This window comes from Pipistrellus kuhlii, unplaced genomic scaffold, assembly GCF_014108245.1.
Source record: "Pipistrellus kuhlii isolate mPipKuh1 unplaced genomic scaffold, mPipKuh1.p scaffold_m20_p_37, whole genome shotgun sequence".
Lineage (NCBI taxonomy): Eukaryota > Metazoa > Chordata > Mammalia > Chiroptera > Vespertilionidae > Pipistrellus > Pipistrellus kuhlii.
This window is the reverse complement of record NW_023425537.1, coordinates 3,924,078-3,941,317: the sequence shown is the minus strand read 5'-3', so window position 1 is coordinate 3,941,317 and position 17,240 is coordinate 3,924,078. Positions and strand designations below refer to the sequence as shown.

At 64.8% G+C, this 17,240-nt stretch overlaps 1 protein-coding gene across 3 annotated transcripts in view; it reads left to right on the top strand.

Moving 5' to 3' along the window:
• The window catches only part of RARA (retinoic acid receptor alpha), a 44,263-nt gene that overhangs the window by 22,794 nt on the left and 4,229 nt on the right, over positions 1–17,240 (top strand). For 2 of the 3 annotated variants that reach the window (XM_045570795.1, XM_036461403.2), the window contains exons 3-5: positions 12,992–13,140; positions 14,425–14,566; positions 16,906–17,066. In XM_045570795.1, the coding sequence (XP_045426751.1) occupies positions 12,992–13,140; positions 14,425–14,566; positions 16,906–17,066 (452 nt within the window). Of the gene's footprint in view, positions 1–7,744; positions 8,296–12,991; positions 13,141–14,424; positions 14,567–16,905; positions 17,067–17,240 lie in introns of those variants that run through there. The other variant, XM_036461404.2, reaches the window with a different exon arrangement.

The window sequence follows — 17,240 nt, the reverse complement described above, 5'->3', positions numbered from 1 at the left end:
ACACCTCCGCCGTCTGCTTCCTTCCTCTCTGTCTTCTTCACTCGCATAGGATGAGGCGGTGGCTCAGTGACCGGGAGCCGGGACCTGAGTCTGGCCGGGCCTGCACGTGGGCGCCGGTGATGGCGAGGCCGGTCCGTGGGCTCAGGGGTGCCGGAGGGGGTGGGGGGGCGGTGGTTCTCAGTCTCCACCGGGGGCAGTCGCTGTGTCTGCAGGGCCTGGGCTCATGTTTCCACCTTGGATAAGGAGCATCTACTTCCTGCGGGGGTGTGTGTGTGTGTGTGTGTGTGCGGAATTAGGGAGGAAGTCGGGCTGTAACCTGCTGTCTGTGGCCGTCCTTCCCCAGGTGATGGAGCAGAGTCCCCCCCACACCGCTCCCCGGGGCCTGCTCCCTGCTGGTGGGAGGGAGCGGGCACGCTCTGCCCTCCTCCGGGTGTTGCAAGCTTCTTCCTCTTTCTCAGAGGTGGGTGGGGAGGGCTTCCGGGTCCCCACTTCCCACCCTGGTAACCTTTCCCCCCCCCCCCGGGGTGGGGTGCCCACGTTTCAGGCAAGTGAGGGCTTCTCTGGCTCTCTCCGCCCCATTAGGCAATGCCCCTTCCGGCCCCTCCCTGCTCCTCTCCCCTCCTCCTCATCAACAACATCATCTTCCTACCCAGGCCCTGGCTTCTGAGCTTCTCCCTAACCTCCCCTTTCTGGGGCCACCTCCCTCCTTATGCAAAGCTGGAGTGGGGGGCTGGATCCCAGCTCCGGGTGTGGAAGCATGACGGATCAGGATTCCCATGCATGGGGCAGCCTCGCCTTCCCTGCTGCCCCTGCTGCCCCATTCCTACAGGGAGCATCGGCGGACTCGGGCCCTCTGCCCGCCCCCCCCCCTTTTTTTAAAATATATTTTTATTGATTTTTTACAGAGAGGAAGAGAGAGGGATAGTTAGAAACATCGATGAGAGAGAGTCACCGAACAGCTGACTCTTGCACACCCCCTACTGGGGATGCGCCCGCAACCAAGGCACATGCCCTTGACCGGAATCGAACCTGGGACCTTTCATTCCGAAGGCCGATGCTCTATCCACTGAGCCAAACCGGCTTCGGCTGCCCCTCTTTTGTAGGAAACCATGCTGAGGCTCCCTCCCCCCAGTTTCCACCAACAGCGGTGCTGGGACGTGCCCCCTCCCCCTCCTGTCCTTCTCCCGAAGAGAAGGCTGGGCCTGGGGGGTCTTGGGGGGCCCCTTCAGAGAGACCCGATGGCCCATGGAAGGACTTAACTATTCTTGGGGTGTTTGTCCTGCTAGCCTCTCAGGAAGGGCCCGGAAACAGTACAGGAGTCTCTACCCCAAAGCAGCCCCCGGGGCTTGGTCTCCGGGGCCTGGTGTTTACCGTGGAGGGCTGGACCCTGTGTGCGTTGTGGTGCGGGTCAGGGCCTGTGTGCTTAAGGGGTGGGTGGGGTCAAGGCCGGTGTGTGTCGGGGAGGGAGTTAATGGTTTATGTGTATTGGGTGAGAGGGTCACAGAGCCCAGTGTGTTTTGGGGAAATGCAGTCGGGGGAGCTGGGAAGGGGTGTCACAGCGTGTGTGCCGGAGGGAGGGGCCTTGATTGACTTAGGGCTTAGCGTGCCTGGGGTGCGGGGCCCGTGGAGGGTGCTGTGGGGGGGAGGGCAAGGCCTCCCATTCCTGTCATCCAGGCGGCAGGGGAAGCTAACCTGCCTCTTTTGATGCTCCCCCTCGCCCCCCGAAATCCCCCGGTGGGGCAGGGCAGGGCAGTGTGAGCTCGGGCTTCGTTGCTTGCTGATCGGATAGCCTCTGAGCGTGCTGCCCGTCTGTCCGTCCGTCCGGCGAGGATAGGGCCGGAGCCCCCTCCGAGGGCTGAGACCAGGCCAGGCCATCCGCGCCGTGGGGGCCACTGCCGTCTCTTAGCCGTCGCACAGCTGTTGGGACAGTGAGAAGGGCCGGGAGCTCGGGACCCTGGGTCCTCCTTGGTGGAGCACCTCCTGTGTGTGGGACTTGATCTCCGGTTCGCCGCCCTAATCCTCACACCCGGGAAGCGGGACGCAGTCTCCTCCGTGGAGGGTGAAGCAGGTTCCGGGGCGGGGAGGTCCGGCTCTTTTCCAACAGCCGATTGGCAGCTCTGGGAAGGTATTTTGAGGGGCACTCCCGGGTGTGGGAAGCCGGGAGCGGGCAGTGCTTCTGCCGAAATCCCCCCATGGCCCCGGCCCTGCTCCTGCCCCCGGAACTCCCGCCTTCCCCCAGCAGGGGGCGAAGGCAGCCCCCCCCCCCCCCCCAGCCTCCCCCTCTCTTCTCTGTGTTGGATACTGAAGGCTGGAGGGAAAGAGCGATAAGAGGCCCCGGCCAGATCTCCATCCTGTCCTGGAAGCTGCGGATACAATCTGTTCACACCCATCCCCACCCCCCGAATCTGCCCTCTGCCGCCGCCCGCGGGAGTTTGCCGAGCTCAGCTCAGCAGGCAACCGTCCCCCAGCTCCAGACAGACACTGCAGGAACAGAGTGTAAAAACCACAGTTCATAGTCTTATTTTGTTTCAGTGTGTGGGGCGGGGGCAGGGAAGCTGGAAGCAGGCAGCGGAGGAGCCGGAAACGGGAGCCCCGAAAGGTTGGCAGGGTCTTTCCCTTCCTGTCCCTGTGCTCGCTGTGTGTGCCTCAGGCTGGGCATGGCCCTAGGGCCCGAGACCCCTTCTCCTCTGCCACCCTGTCCCCACTGCAGGCTGCATCCTCTCTCCTCCCCCCCCTCCCTCTCTCTCTTTCCCTGGACATTATGGGGGGGGGGAGCCCAGGGGAGGGGGTACAGCTAAGCCATGCCTTTGCTGGGATCCAAAATGTAGAGTCAGCCAAGATCTTTGGATGGAATTTTAAAAAAATATATTTTATTGAGTTTTTACAGAGAGGAAGAGAGAGGGATAGGAAGCTAGAAACATCGATCAGCTGCCTCTTGCACACGCCCTACTGGGGATGTGCCCGCAACCAAGGTACATGCCCTTGACCGGAATTGAACCTGGGACCTTTTAGTCTACAGGCCGACGCTCCATCCACTGAGCCACACCGGTTTCGGCTGGATGGGATTTTGAGTGAAAAGGGGGCCCTCACCTTTTACCTGGCGGCATTCCTCCTGCACAGGCCCCTCCGGGCAGGATCCCGGCAGGGGCTGGGGGAGGGACTCCGGGAGGAAGCCTGCCCTCTTAGACCGGCCCGGACCTGGGGCACCGTAAGGCCCTGTGCCCGCGGGAACCTGCTGGCGAAGACCTGACCACCTTCAGGAGTAGCCATGTATCAATAGAAAGAGGAAGAGGTTTCCCTTCTGCAAATGGCTTTGGGGTGGTGCCCACCCCGCCTTCCTCCTCCTCCTCCTCCTCTTCCTCCTTCGTGGAGTGAGCAGGTGGACGGCCGGTGGAGCTGTGGCCCTCAGCCCTCACCAGATCAGAAGTGAGCGCCCTCCCCCCCCATTTTGACCGCTGAGTGCTGGGAACCTCAGACCGAGGCGCTGTGGGCAGCAGTCTCACAGGGAGCGCTTCCTGTTTGGCTTGGGCAGGTCACCCGAACGCTCTGGTCTGCTTCCTCCTCCTTAGAGCAGTGCTTCTCGCCCCCCCTGGCCGGGCCGGCTGCCCGAGCCGCGGGGACCTGCTTGCTGTGCAGGCTGGGGAGCTCGGAGGACCTGGACCGATGAGCCGTGGTGATGAGGGGCGGGCAGAGCCGGGCATTGTCTTGGGGGACCTGGTTCAGGGCCTCATGACTTCCTGTTTGTGATCCCCTCCAGATGGGGGTGGGGACAGGAGGGAGCCCTGCCTGGCACAGTGGGGGCCAGTGCAGTGGAGGCCCGCTCGGCACACAGCTCTGGGGGAGCTGGGGGGGTGCTGCGGAGGGGGGCCCAGGCCTGCAGCTGCCCGCAGCCACCGGCCGGCTGGCCTTCCTTTCCCCCTCGTCTCTCCCTGCCCCGGGACACCGGGTTCTGCTCTGACCCATGACCTTGCTGTCACCCAGAACAGGCATCTCACCCCCACCTTCTCCCCTTCGGGTCCAGAAATCCTATCCCTCCTCCAAGGAGCACCCAATCCAGCCTCTTTCCAGAAACCTCCAGAGAGGCTCCCCTCAGCTTGCTGCCCTCCTTCTCCCTCCTTAGAATGCCTGTGGGTCTTTATTTTTTAGAAAAATACATTTTATTGACTTTTTACAGAGAGGAATAGTTAGAAACATCGATGAGAGAGAATCACCGATCAGCTGCCTCTTGCACCCCTCCCACACACACACTGGGGATGTGCCCGCAACCAAGGCACATGCCCTTGACCGGAATCGAACCCGGGACCTTCCAGTCCACAGGCCAGCGCTCTGTCCACAGAGCCAAACCGGTTTCGGCGGGTCTTTATTTTTTTCCTCTTACAACACTCATCCCTGCCAGGAAGGGGCGTCTCCCCACCCGGCTCCTGCTGCGAGCTCGCATCCTTTAGGAGACGGTGTCCCTATCCCAGGTCTGTGATGGCAGGGCCAGTCTCAGGTCCCTTCGCATCTCATCAGTCCACAGAGCCAAACATCAACAGCACAGTGATCGAAATTTCTTTTGAGAGACTAATTTTTTAGACTTAAACTTCTTCTAATGCCACTTCAAAATAGACTCGCCCAGGCCGTGGTATTTTGTGGAAAAACCATCCTCAAGGGGCCAAAGAGCCGCGGTTTGCCGACCGTGGGCCTAGAACGTAACTGATGCCCAGGAGCTATACATCCTTTGGGAGGAGAGACACCCAGGGCGGTGGAAGCATCTGCCTTCTCCCCAGCAGTCTCACTCACTGCCAAGGCTGGCGTTCGTGCCCCGGACTCTGGTGTGCCGCCTGCCGCTCAGATCTCACGTGGGTGCGTCTCACTTTGCAGCCCCACACTCGCCTGCTCCCCCACCCAGAAGGCCTCTCTACTTTTAGTGTCAGGAACTTGGCTGGTGCACAGGCCACACACGAGTCCTCTTTGCTATCTCCTTCCCTAGCCCCACTCACCCTGCCCCCTCCATTCTACCCTCAAAAACTTTTAAACCTGACTGTGTTGTTCAATGGTTAGGGCGTCAGCCTGCGTATCAAAGGGTTGTGGGTTTGATTCCTGGCCAAGGGCACATACCTGGGTTGCAGGTTCCATCCCTGCCCTGGTTGTGTCATATTCCCCGAGGCAGCCAATCCATGTCTCTCTCTCACATTGATGTTTCTCTCTCTCTCTCTCCTCACCCCTCCTTCCCGTCCACTCTTCTTCTTCTTCTTTTTTTAAATATATTTTATTGATTTTTTACAGAGAGGAAGGGAGAGAGATAGAGAGCTAGAAACATCGATGAGAGAGAAACACCGACCAGCCGCCTCCTGCACACCCCCCACCGGGGATGTGCCCGCAACCAATGTACATGCCCCCGACCGGAATTGAACCTGGGACCCCCTCAGTCCGCAGACAGACGCTCTGCCACTGAGCCAAACCGGCTTTGGCCCGTCCACTCTCTTTAAAAATCAATGGACAAATGCTCTCAAGTGAGGTTTTAAAAAAAAGTTTCAAGAATCCACCTTCCTCTGTCTATCAACACAGTCAGTTTCCTAGACTGCACTACTGTTGTGTGCTGTCCAGACGCTGCAGGAGCTTCTAACTGGTCTCTCCTGCCCTCCGACAATCCATTCCTCACCTATCTGCCAGAAGATCTCATAATGCCTCTCCTCTGCTTGGGATTTTCCTGTGGGTTCTCCTCGCGTTTAGGATAAAATCCGAAAGTCTGAATGAAGCTCACAGGCCCGCTTTGTGGTCTAAAGCCTCAGCACACCTCTGCAGCCTGGTCTTGTGCCCCTTTTCCTCTTGAATTTTATGCTCCGTCTGCTCTGTTCCTCTGCCGGTTCCTTGCACGAACTCACCAACTTCTGTAACCCCAGGACCTTTGCACAGGCTCGTTCGTTTTAAGAGACGGCCCTTCTTCCTACTTTTTTTTTTTTTAAATATATTTTATTGATTTTTTACAGAGAGGAAGGAAGAGAGAGAGAGAGAGCCAGAAATGTCGATGAGAGAGAAACATCCACCAGCCGCCTCCTGCACACCCCCTACCGGGGATGTGCCCGCAGCCAACATACATGCCCCTGACAGGAATCGAACCTGGGACCTTTCAGTCCACAGAGTGACGCTCTATCCACTGAGCCAAACCAGCTTCGGCTTCTTCCTACTCTTTGCCTGACTAACCAGGTCTCTGCTTTGAGGTCCTCCCTGACCCATCAGTACCTACATTAATTCTTCAAAGCATGCGATACTTGTGTCCCACTACCCATTATGTCAGTTTGCAAACACACACACACACACACACACACACACACACACACACAATCAATATTTGCTTAATGGCTGTTGCTCCATAAGGACTGCAAGGGCAGGCTCACCAGTGTCCACATAAGAGGTGCTAAAAAAAATACATTTTTATTTCTTGAATTGGCCCGGCAGGGTAGGAATATGGGCTTTGACAGCAGAAAGTTCCAACACACGGCCCTTTCTCAGCAGTGTGCCGTGGGCAACCCACCGGGCCTTGCTGAGAAACAGGAATAATGCCGATTTTCTCTGGGATAGCTGGGAGGATTCCGTGACCATGAGCACGTGTTGAGAACCGGCTTCTAGAAGAAAGTCCTTGGGAAGCAGGTAGATCCCACCCCCTGCTGGGATGAGGGCGGGTCGGAGGGAGTCCTGGGATACCCTCTCCTCCAGGAGCCCGCCCCCCTTCCCGGACCTACCCACCTGGGCCTTTGCTCCGGGGAGCAGGCCGGAGCTCCCAGAGGAAGCGGTCAGCTGGAGGGCACCGGCCCGTCCTCGGATCTCCCGGGGCTGGGCTGGGCGGTGCGGCGGGCCGATCCCGGTTCCGAGGTGGGAGACACCCCGGGCGCGCTCTGCTCACCGGAAGCGGCGGGAGGGGAGGCTCCGCGGGCGGGCGGGCGGCCAGGCGCACATGATGTCACAGACAATGACACAAGCCGGTGTCTCCATCCGACACGGCGTCTGAGCCGCACAATGTCACTCCCGGGACGCCGTGGCCACACACCGGCCCTTCCCGCCGCCGCCGGGACCGCGCTCCGCGCCTCTGGGGGAGCCGGCCCGGGGGGCGGGGGGCCGGCGGCGAGCCCCCGGCGGGCGGTGATGTCACGGCCGCGGTGGGTGGGTCACCCGGAGGTGAGGCGCCGCCGGGCGAGTTCAGCGAGAGTTCAGCCGCATGGCATTAGGCAAATGAGGCGGCGGTGCGCCCGGGACCCCGGCCACCCCTGCGCCCGCGCCCGCGCCGCACCGTCCCCGCGGCACCGCCGCTCCGGGGCCCAGCTCGCCCGGGGGGGGGGGGGGCTGGCAGCCGGAACTGGGGTGGGGGCGCCGCCCCCTTCCATCCCCGCCCCGCGCGCCCCCCCCTCCCCGCGCACCGGGCACCGGCCGCAGCCTGAGCGGCGGCTCCTCCGGGCGCCCGGTCCTCCCCGCCCGCCTCTCCGCCCTCCCGGCCCCCCCGCCCTCTCCGGCCCGGCTCCCTCCCGCCGCCGCCGGCCGGGGAAAGGGTTAAGCGAGGGGCGGCGCCGGCGGAGGGGGCGGGAGGAGGGGGCTCGCGGCGGGGGCGGGGGAGGTGGGGGCGGCGGCGCGCCCCGCCGGAGCCCCAGCGGCGGTCCGGGAGGCGGGGCCGCGCGGGGTGCCCCCTCCCCGGTGTCCCGGCCCCGGAGCAGCCCGGGCGCCCCGGCGGGAGGAGGAGGAGGAAGTGCCCGGGGCTCCCCGCCTCCCGCGCCCGTCCCGCCCCCGCCCGGCGCTCGGGGCGCCGCGGGACTCTGCCTCCTGCGCCCGCAGACTCCGGACGGCCGGCCGGGAGCCCCCCTCGAGGTGAAGCCGCCGAGTCCGGGGCTCGGCCTGGCGGCCCCGGGGGGGAGCCGAGGGGCCCCCGCCCCCCCGCGCGCACAACTTGCCCGCGTCCCACCCGGAGCTGGCGGAGCGGCCGGCCGAGCGGACGCGGGACCCGGGGCGGCGGGCGGGCCCCCGGCCGGGCCGCCTTTCGGGGCGGGGGACGCGCCCCTCGCCCCCGGCCGCGCTCCCTGGATGGCGCCGGCGCCCGAGTGAGGGAGGCGGCTCCCGGGACCCCCCCGCCGCCCGGACCGCCCGTCTCTGCGGGGATGTACGAGGGCGTGGAGGTGGGGGCGCTCGCCCCCGCGCCCAGCCCCTTCCTGGTGGTGGATCTTTACAACCAGAGCCGGGCCTGCCTGCTACCCGAGAAGGGGCTCCCCGCGCCCGCGCCCTACCCCACCCCGCGGCGGACCCCGCTCTGGACCGGCTCCAACCACTGTAGGTACCGGCCCCGCTCCCATTGTGAGGGTGGGGTGGGCCGGGGCGTCCGCTCCTGCGGGCCAGGGGGGGTGCGAGCCTGGGGGCGTGGTGAGGTCTGGTCTCCCCCCTTCGCCGTCCCTGTGTCTCTTGCTGGAGCCCTGGTGCCTTTGCTGGACAATCGGACTCCGGGAATAACCCGGCCGGGTCCTGTGGCGGTGTATTCCGGGGCTCAGGAACTTTGGGGGTTCCTCCCTCCAGGAAACAATTGTGCGCTGACCCTCCCGCTTCTTGGCGGGGAGAGGACGCCCCCGCCCCGCTCCAGGTCTTCTGGCCTGGAATCCAGTCGCCTCACCGCAGCGTGGTCCTTTCTCCCACCCTAGAGGGTGGGGTCAAGGTCCCGTTTGTGGGCCTGTCTGCCCCCAAGTGAAGGGGCCTCCTCCCCATCCCAGGCCTTGTCCTGTGTCCTCAGAGGGGGTGTCCGGGAGGCGCTGGCGGTGGGGTGTGGCAGGACCAGACACCCCTCTGCCATGCTGAGGGACCCTGCCCTCTTGGGGAGGGCCCCTGCCCATCGGAGTGCAGCCTGAGCCACTCGGCTGGCATCTCCATCTCGGCGGGTTCCGTCCTAGGAGGAGGGGGAGAGCTGCTCTGGGCAGGAGTGTGTTTTGGGGGCCCTCTAGACACAAGTACCTCCCTTCCCAACCAGCCGTGTCCTTTTGTTACCCTGTGCTCCCTTGGGGGCGGGGCAGGTGCTGGACGCTCCCTTCCTGAGGGGGGCTGCTGAGAACCCCAAGTCCTGGCGGGCTGCTCCCCTTCTCTCCCTGCCCGTGTCTGGGTTCACGTTCCTCTGAGGGGGAGGGCTCTGGGCCCTAGGGGAGCGGTGAGCACCGGGTGCAGGGCTGGGTGTGTTCAGACCCAGCGCTCAGACCTGGTGGGTGGGAGCTGGCAGTCCGCTGGGGGGTTATTGTTACAGGCTGGGGTTTCTTCCCGGCTCCCCTCGGGCTTCACTCTTCCCAGGAGCGGCTCCCTCCCCCTGAACCTGCTGTCTCCCTCCGGAGGGCCAGGGCCGAGCAGGCTTCTGGGGGCCTGGCAGGTTGGAGAGGGTGAAGGGCACCCCCCAGCTCCTGTGCGCCGGGAGAGACAGACACCCCACCGCTGCCTCCCCGAGAGCCACCTTAGCCTCAGCCTTTGCTTTTGTCCCGGCCCTTGACCTTTGGCTGGGGGGTGGCGGTGCAGACTGGCCGGGAGGCTGCAGGCTGCAGGCTGTGGGAGGGACAGGGCTGTGAGCGCGGGTTGACTTTGGCAAAAAAAACAAACCACACACAGAGAGGTGAGAAGTATGACACCAGGAGCCTCCTTCCGTCCTCCCAGAGCTGAAGGAAGGTATCCCCACCCCCCATTGGGTCACTGGGGCCGGGCCTCCAGGGTTACCCCCTCCCTGCCTTGGCTGCCTTCCCAGGGGCCTGGGCCTTGGGCTCCAGCCCCAGCTCTTCCTTAGCTCCCGGGCAGCTCAGCTCTTCCCGGTCCCAGCGGAAGGGGGATGGGGGAGCGGGGAGTCCAGGCGTCTGAGGAGCTGGGGGGCAGGTGACCGGGAAGTGGGGGCCTGCCCCCCCTCCCCCCGCTGGGGGCAAAGCTGCAGTCTGGCCTGGGCCTGGGCCCTCTAGGCGGGCGGTGAATGAATGCATGTGGTGGGGTGTCAGTGGGCTCCGCTCCGGGCTGGGAGCTGGGAGGGGGGTTCCAGCCCTGGGAAGACCCGGAGGCCGGAAGTGGGAGTAGCCCCTGTCTAATGGGGGGGGGTGGACAGCACCCTGCCTTGGGGCCCTCTGGTGACAGGAGCCCTCTGCCTCCGCCACCCAAGGTGGAAGCGACAGCAGGCCAGTGGAGACAGTCTCCGTCCTGCAGGGCCCAGGGACGCTGCCATCCCCCGCGGAGCTCTGTTTGGGGGCCACGCGAAGACGAGGGGTGCACAGGATGTGGTCCCCCGTCTGTCCCCCACCGATCTCGGCTCGCGCCTCCGCCCGCTCCAGACGTCCAAGAATGCGAAGCACGTGGCCCGCGGGGGAGGGGGAGATGTTATCACGGCCGCTGCCCCGGGCCTCTTCCTCGCCCCCCACCCCTGGAGGGAGGGGAGCACCGAGGCCCTGCGTCCCTCCCCGAGGGGCGGGCGCCAGCCGGGGCGGGAGGGGAGCTGCTGGCCGGGGGCCCGGCCTGTTTCCTCCCGATCCCCCTCCAGGAAGCCGGCCTGTGCGAGCTGCGGGCGCTCCGGGGCGTGGGGAGCCGGGCCCCCGCCTCCTGCCCGCGGGGAGGGGCGCCCCGGGGACCCCGGCTCCTGGGCCGGTGCCAGCCGCGCGGGCGCTGGAACTTTGAGCGCAGAAGGTGTGGCTGCTCCGCTTCTCTCTCTCTGCCGGGAGAGGGGTTGGGGGGCTGGGGCCTCTGGGAGGGAGGTGATGGGGCGGGGCTGTGTGGACAGACCTAGAGCTGTGCGTCCTTAGGGTGCCCTGGGCTGCTGGCTGGGGGCCTGGGGAGGTGGGCGCTGGGCCCGGACTCAGGGTGCACTAGGAACCCTCAGCTGTCACCTGGTGACAGGCAGGGCCGTGTGTGTGCTGGAGGCGGGAGCACAGACCTGGTCAGAGCCTCCAAGGCAGGCAGGTGGGTGGAGGGGGCCTCCCCCAGGCCACGCTGTGGCCCCGCGTGGGGTCAGGGTCATCCGCCCTAACCTGCCAAACGGACAGGCACATTCTTCCGGCCCCAGAAACACCCTCCGGACTTTGCCTGAGCTCCGGATTTCTGCAGACCTTTGCCCCACTGGTTTGACTCTGACCTCAGAGCTGTCTGTCTCTCATCCTTGTATCCTGTGTGCCTCCCCATGCCCCTCCTCCCCTCCTCATCCCGCCCTGGACTCTCTCTCCCCCTCCAGCCTGGTCCATTTCAGGGGGGGTGGGGCAGGCCAGTGCCTTCACCCTCTGCGCCTGGGATCTGGGACTGGGATTCTAGGCCACAGCCCTTCCACCCCCTGCCCCGTGTCCTTGACACCCCCCCCCCCCACACACACACCAGTCTGGATTGTCTATTGTTACTCCTTTTACGTCTTGGAAAAAGTTAGCACAACAAAGGGCTCCTTTGTCGCTCACCCCTCTGCCTCCTGGCCTCCCCCGGGCCCCCCAACCCTGCCCCCCACCCCGGCAGCTGTTCCCAGGCCTCTCGCCTGTCTGATTCGCTTGTCTGGCCTCCAGGAGAGCGAGGTGGGGCGAACCAGGCCGGGGCAGTTTGGTGTTGGGTGAGGGCTGGGAGGGGAGGTCAGTGGGGAGTCTGTGGACTGATGGGGGTGTGGGCGCCCCCGGTGTCTTTGCTGTGGGCTGGCCTCTGGGCAGGCACGGGGCATGGGGCCACCGCAGTGCTGGTTGGCCAGGCTGCCCAGGGACGTCGTGCCCGGGCCGTACTAAGAGCCAGGAAAGCCCTGCCAAGGTGGTTGGCCTGGTCCCCTGCCATCCACCTCCTGCCCATGCGTGGGTGGTGTGCCTGCAGGTAGGGGGCGGGGTGCATGCATGCAGTGGGCCCTGCGTTCAGGCCGCTTTTCTCTGAGCCTGGACCGCGGGGGGGGGGGGGGGGGGGCAGGTGACCGATGGCTGTAAGGTGCTCGGGCCAGGAGCTCTGGGCCCTTTGGGTGCTGGTCTTTGGGGTGAGACCGGGTAGGATTCTGGGGGGTGGGGGGAGGTGGTCAGGCATGCACCCCGCCTTCTGGGGAGGCATCCTTGAGCTTGGACAAGCGGGCTTAGCAAGGCCTCAGGAGGGTGCTGGGTGGTCCCTTGGGCGTCTGGGGCTGCTTTGGTCACAGTCCTCCATCCAGCACAGTGTACACCCGGCTGCCCAGGCTCAGGGCACAGACAGCCCCCGCCCAGCCCAGCCCTGCCCTGCCTGGGGTGATGGGCACGGGGCCAAGCACTGGGGAGGGTTTGGCTGGTGGAGCTGAATAACGGGAGGGGAGGGGGGAGTAACCCGGACATAGTGTTGAGGCCAGACAGACAGAGCATTGATGGGAACAGACCCCCCATTGTCATGCTGCTCCCCCCCAGACTGGGCACCCAGAGCCAGGGGCTTCCGGGGCCCATGGGGACTCCCCTCCTTGTCTCCGGGGAGTCCCCCCTGCTTATCAGGAGGAGTCCCGCCTGCTTCTCCCTAAACATTTGCAACTTTTCTTTGCTCACCGGGCCTCAGGCCGGGGGATTGTTTGGGTGGAGGAGGGGCTGTGGCTGCCGTCAGAGAGGAGGGGGGAGCGGAAGCCGAGGGGGTGGGGGAGTGGCCGCCTTTGAATATCCTGTTGACCCCAGTTTCCTCTGCCCCTCGCTTGTGTCCTCTTCCCTCCCTCCTCGTAGGCCTTAACTCCTTCCTAACGGGAGCCGGTGCGGCCGCCCAGGTGCCCCCCTGCCCAGGTGTAGCCGGGTCCGCACAAGGCCTCATCCGCTGGCCTCTCTGGGGTGGAAGGTGGGGTCTGGGGAGCAGCCAGGAGTGTGATGGGGTGCCGAGGGGCTCTTTGGCAGCCTCCTTCCCCACGTCTGGCTGGGGAGGCCCAGCGCTCCTGAGCCTGCGCTCCTGCCCCTGAGTTTGAACCCCGGCCGCTGGGGGAGGGGCTGCGGGGAGAGAGTGGAGGCAGGGCGGGCGGGCGCGGCCTTGAGGATGGCAGCCTGGGTCTCTAACCGCCCCTCCCTCCTCTCTCTAGCCATCGAGACCCAAAGCAGCAGTTCCGAAGAGATAGTGCCCAGCCCCCCCTCGCCTCCCCCCCTGCCCCGCATCTACAAGCCGTGCTTCGTCTGCCAGGACAAATCCTCGGGCTACCACTATGGGGTCAGCGCCTGTGAGGGCTGCAAGGTGAGTGGAGTCACTGGGGAAGGCGGTCCTGATGAGATCAGCAAACGTCCCCGCTGTCCCATCCCAGGAGTTGGCTGGGGTGCAGGGGGGCGTGTCCTTGAAGCTTCTGCACTTGCTCCTACGTGGCAGGTCGCAGCAGCTATGTGGGGGGGAGCCTGCAATAACCCCCCCCCCCCATGGATGAGCGGGCAGGGGTTCCCCCAGACCCAAGAGGTCCCTCCTGCCCGAGCTCCTTTCCCTGTCTCCATCCTCCAGTTGGCAGGGCGTAGGTCTGCTCTGCCACCGCGGCCCAGGTTGCCATGGTGAGCTGGCTGCCGGCCGGCTCTTGGCTGGGGACCCAGGAGGCCTGCCCCCAGTGGCCCTGCCTGAACCTCCCCACAGGGGCCTGGCAGGAGGCAGGCGGGAGCAGGCGCCTCGCCGCGGCCTCTCCTTCAGACGCCCGGGCGGGGGCTCCCCCGGGTCTGGCTGGACTTCCCTGCGCCCACGTCAGGCTCCAGGGTCCAGACGCGGCTGCCACCTTCCCAGCGGCTGTGGGCATGGCCTCGCCTCACCTCCCAGGGCCTGGGCCTCGGTACCTGTTTCTGCCCCGGAGGCTGGGGGCTCAGAGGCTGTACAGCGTGGGGGCTGGGGCTCCTGCCTGCCTCTCAGCCTGGAGCAGCTGTCCCCCCAGGTGTGGGGCTAAGATCAGGGGCAAAGCAGCAGGCCTGGTGGGGGGGGGTGTCTTTGCCTGTCCTGCCTGTCCCTGGTCTGTCACGTCTCCGGTTAGCCTGAGTGTGGAGCCTCTAGCCAGCCGGAGGTCACCCGTGACCAGTCCATACACATCCCCCTGGTTGGCAAGCGTGCGTCCTGCTGCTGGTTCCTGACACTGTGTGTGTCTCCACCTCCATCGCTCCACCAGCCTGCGTGTGTCCCTGTGTGCCTCCTCCTGCTTTCCCTCCTGAGCTCTGAGCCGGGGCGGTGGGTCCCGGAGCTCTGCCTCTCCCCTCTCTAGCCCTGTCTCCCCTTTTCCTGGCGCGCTGGCAGCCCTGATGTCCTCTTCCCAGGGAGGGAGGAGGCAAGGTGTGGGTTGGGGGTGCTTGCAGTGTAAGGCAGGCACTGCAGTTCCTTGGGGGCCGTCCTAGTAGGTGAGCCCTTCTCCCACCTCATCTGACCTGCTCAGGCAGGTGATGGCCGAAGGCTTGGCGGCAGCCGCGGCCTGGCCTCCGGGCCCCTGGCTGAGGCCCCGGGCTGGTGTGGCTCCCCCCGTGGGTGTGGCTGATCTGACTCCCTCCCCTCCATGCTCAGGGCTTCTTCCGCCGCAGCATCCAGAAGAACATGGTGTACACGTGTCACAGGGACAAGAACTGCATCATCAACAAGGTGACCCGCAACCGCTGCCAGTACTGCCGGCTGCAGAAGTGCTTCGAAGTGGGCATGTCCAAAGAGTGTGAGTGCCAGGGGCCGGGGGCCAGGGCCGGGGGCCAGGCCACCCGCTGGACAGGGCTCTGGGGCTCCTGGAGGCGAGGGGAGCGGGTGGGGGGGAGTGTGGGTGTGTGTGTAGGGGTGTGAACTTGCATGCTCGTGGTATGGTGTGTGGGCTCCTGGCTAAGGACGGTTTGTGTATATATAGCTGCAAGGACCTGCCTGTCTGTACACCTGGCTGTGTCCGTCGCAGACTCTGTCCCTGTTTGCACATGGCTGTCTGTGTGTGCCCGTGTGTCTGCGGCAGGCCAGTTGGCTTCCGGGCCCTGCTGGGCTCTGGGGCAGGGCTCAGAAGCTTCCCCAAGTCCCTTCGGATTGTGCATCTTAGCGAAGGGCCTGGACCGAGGTGTGTGTGTGTGTGTGTGTGTGTGTGTGTGTGTGTTGGGGGCGGTGCGGCTGGCACCGGGATCTAAAAGCCATTGTCCGGTGACAGAGCCTGGGCCCTGGGGCTTCAAGAGAGAATCAGGATGTCTCAGACCCCTGAGGGATGGGGTTTCCAGTTTGGGCTCAGCTGAGGCTGGAGGGAGGAGGGAGGAGGGAGGAGGGAGGGCTGGACAGGGAGACCCTCTTGTGTTGAATCATGAGTGTTGCCGTGGTGACCAGTGATTGATGATGTCAGAGATAAATGACGCTGACAGACGCCTCCTTGTCTGCGTGGCCGTTGCCATGGAGCCTGAGCCGTGGGGGATGGGGTGGGGGAGGGGGCCGCAGGACCCCCTCGCCCTTTGTAGGTTGGGCAGCAGAGGAAGAAAGTGGGGAAGGGCTGTGGGGGGACGGAGGGGTCCTGCCTCACACTGCCACCTCCCGCCTCGGGGGTGGGGGGCAGGGGCTGCCGGGTAGGAGCCCGGGCTCCGTGCTGCATCGGGGGGGACACTGGGGACCTTCAGGGCCCAGCACCGCCGCCTCCCTCCGCTCCGCCACCTTCCGCTCCCAGAGGAGCTTCTGCGTGAGAGGGACCAGGGTGGGGACCCTCTCCCTCCCACCGCCCTCTCCCCCTTTCCCTCCCTCCCGCCCTCCCTCCCTCTGGTTGCTCTGTGCCCCGGAGCTGAGCAGCTGCCATTTCAATAGAATTAAAGCTTCCGAATGATAAACGTCTTGTCACAGCTGCAATTTTCTCTTCCCAAATTATCCCCCCACTCTCCCTCTCCCCTCTCTCCCTTGCACTTTATTGAATTTGCAGAATCGACATGAGTGATCTCCAAATTATGCCAGCTCCCCCACCCACCCACCCCACTGCCCCCTCCCGGGGCCCCCACCCCCACCCCTGTTCCTCCAGCGTCAGCAGCCGCCGCCACTGGCCCCGTGAGTGATGGTGCGTCTGGGATAATCGGCTGGTAACGACCCCATCGCTTCTTTAAAGCCGAGTGGTGTGTGCGGCTCAGCGCCCCCGGTGATTTGTCAGCTCCCCCAGCTAATGGGCCGGGAGACTCTCCCACCCGGCCCCCCACTCCAGGCTGGGGAGCCCTGCACAGCCCCTGCCCCAGGAGAGGAGCTGCCTCCCTGCAGGCCAGTCTCGGGGACCCCCCTGGGGGACCGCTGCCTGCAGGGCTGGGCCCGAGGCTGCTTGTTCTGGGGGCAGAGGGGGTGGGGGGCGGGGAGGCAGAGCGTGAAGGTGGGGACCGCACACTTGCCTTCAGACGGGACCCACGCTCCCGGAGTGTGGCTGGAGCGAGTGTGGGCACAGCGGGCGGTGCCGTGGCCCGGGGGGCCCTCGGGCAGGATGCGTTGTGGGTCAGTTGGGCATGGAGGGGTAGAGCGTGAGTTGACACCTTGTCCGCCTGCACACTCGTGCGTCTCTGTGTGCGCGCACATTGTATGTGCATGTGTGTGTGGACATTGTTGTGTGCACTGCTGTGTGAGCACATTGTATGTGTGCACTGCTGTGTGTGCACGTTGTATGTGTGTCTCTGTGTGCACATTGTTGTGTGCACTCCTGTGTGCGCACATTGTATGTGCATGTGTGTGTGCACATTGTTGTGTGCACTGCGGTGTGTGCACATTGTATGTGTGCACTGCTGTGTGCACTGCTGTGTGTGCGTGTCTGTGTGCACATTGTTGTGTGCACTCCCGTGTGTGCACATTGTATGTGCGTTTGTGTGTGCACATTGCTGTGTGCACTCCTGTGTGTGCACATTGTATGTGCGTCTGTGTGCACACATTGCTGTGTGCACTGCTGTGTGTGCGCCACCCGGTAGTGACTCCTGCAGCCAACACCTCTGGTGGGTGGCGCTTGGGCTGGGGACAGCGGGGCCTGGGGATAGACCCCTGCCGGCACCTGCTCTCACCACGGCCTCGCCCCCACAGCCGTGAGGAACGACCGGAACAAGAAGAAGAAGGAGGCGCCCAAGCCCGAGTGCTCCGAGAGCTACACGCTGACGCCGGAGGTGGGCGAGCTCATCGAGAAGGTGCGCAAAGCGCACCAGGAGACCTTCCCCGCGCTCTGCCAGCTGGGCAAATACACTACGGTAGGTACGCTTCCCCTGGCCATGGGCGCCCCTTCACCAGGCTGCCCCCCTCCCCCTGCCCGGGCCTTCTGTCCTCCCCCCCCCCCCCCGCCCCTCCTCCCGCTTCCTCCAGGGGAGTGCTCAGGAAGCCCGGGCGGGCGGGCAGGCCTGTGGGCGCTGGCGGAGGCGGAGGGG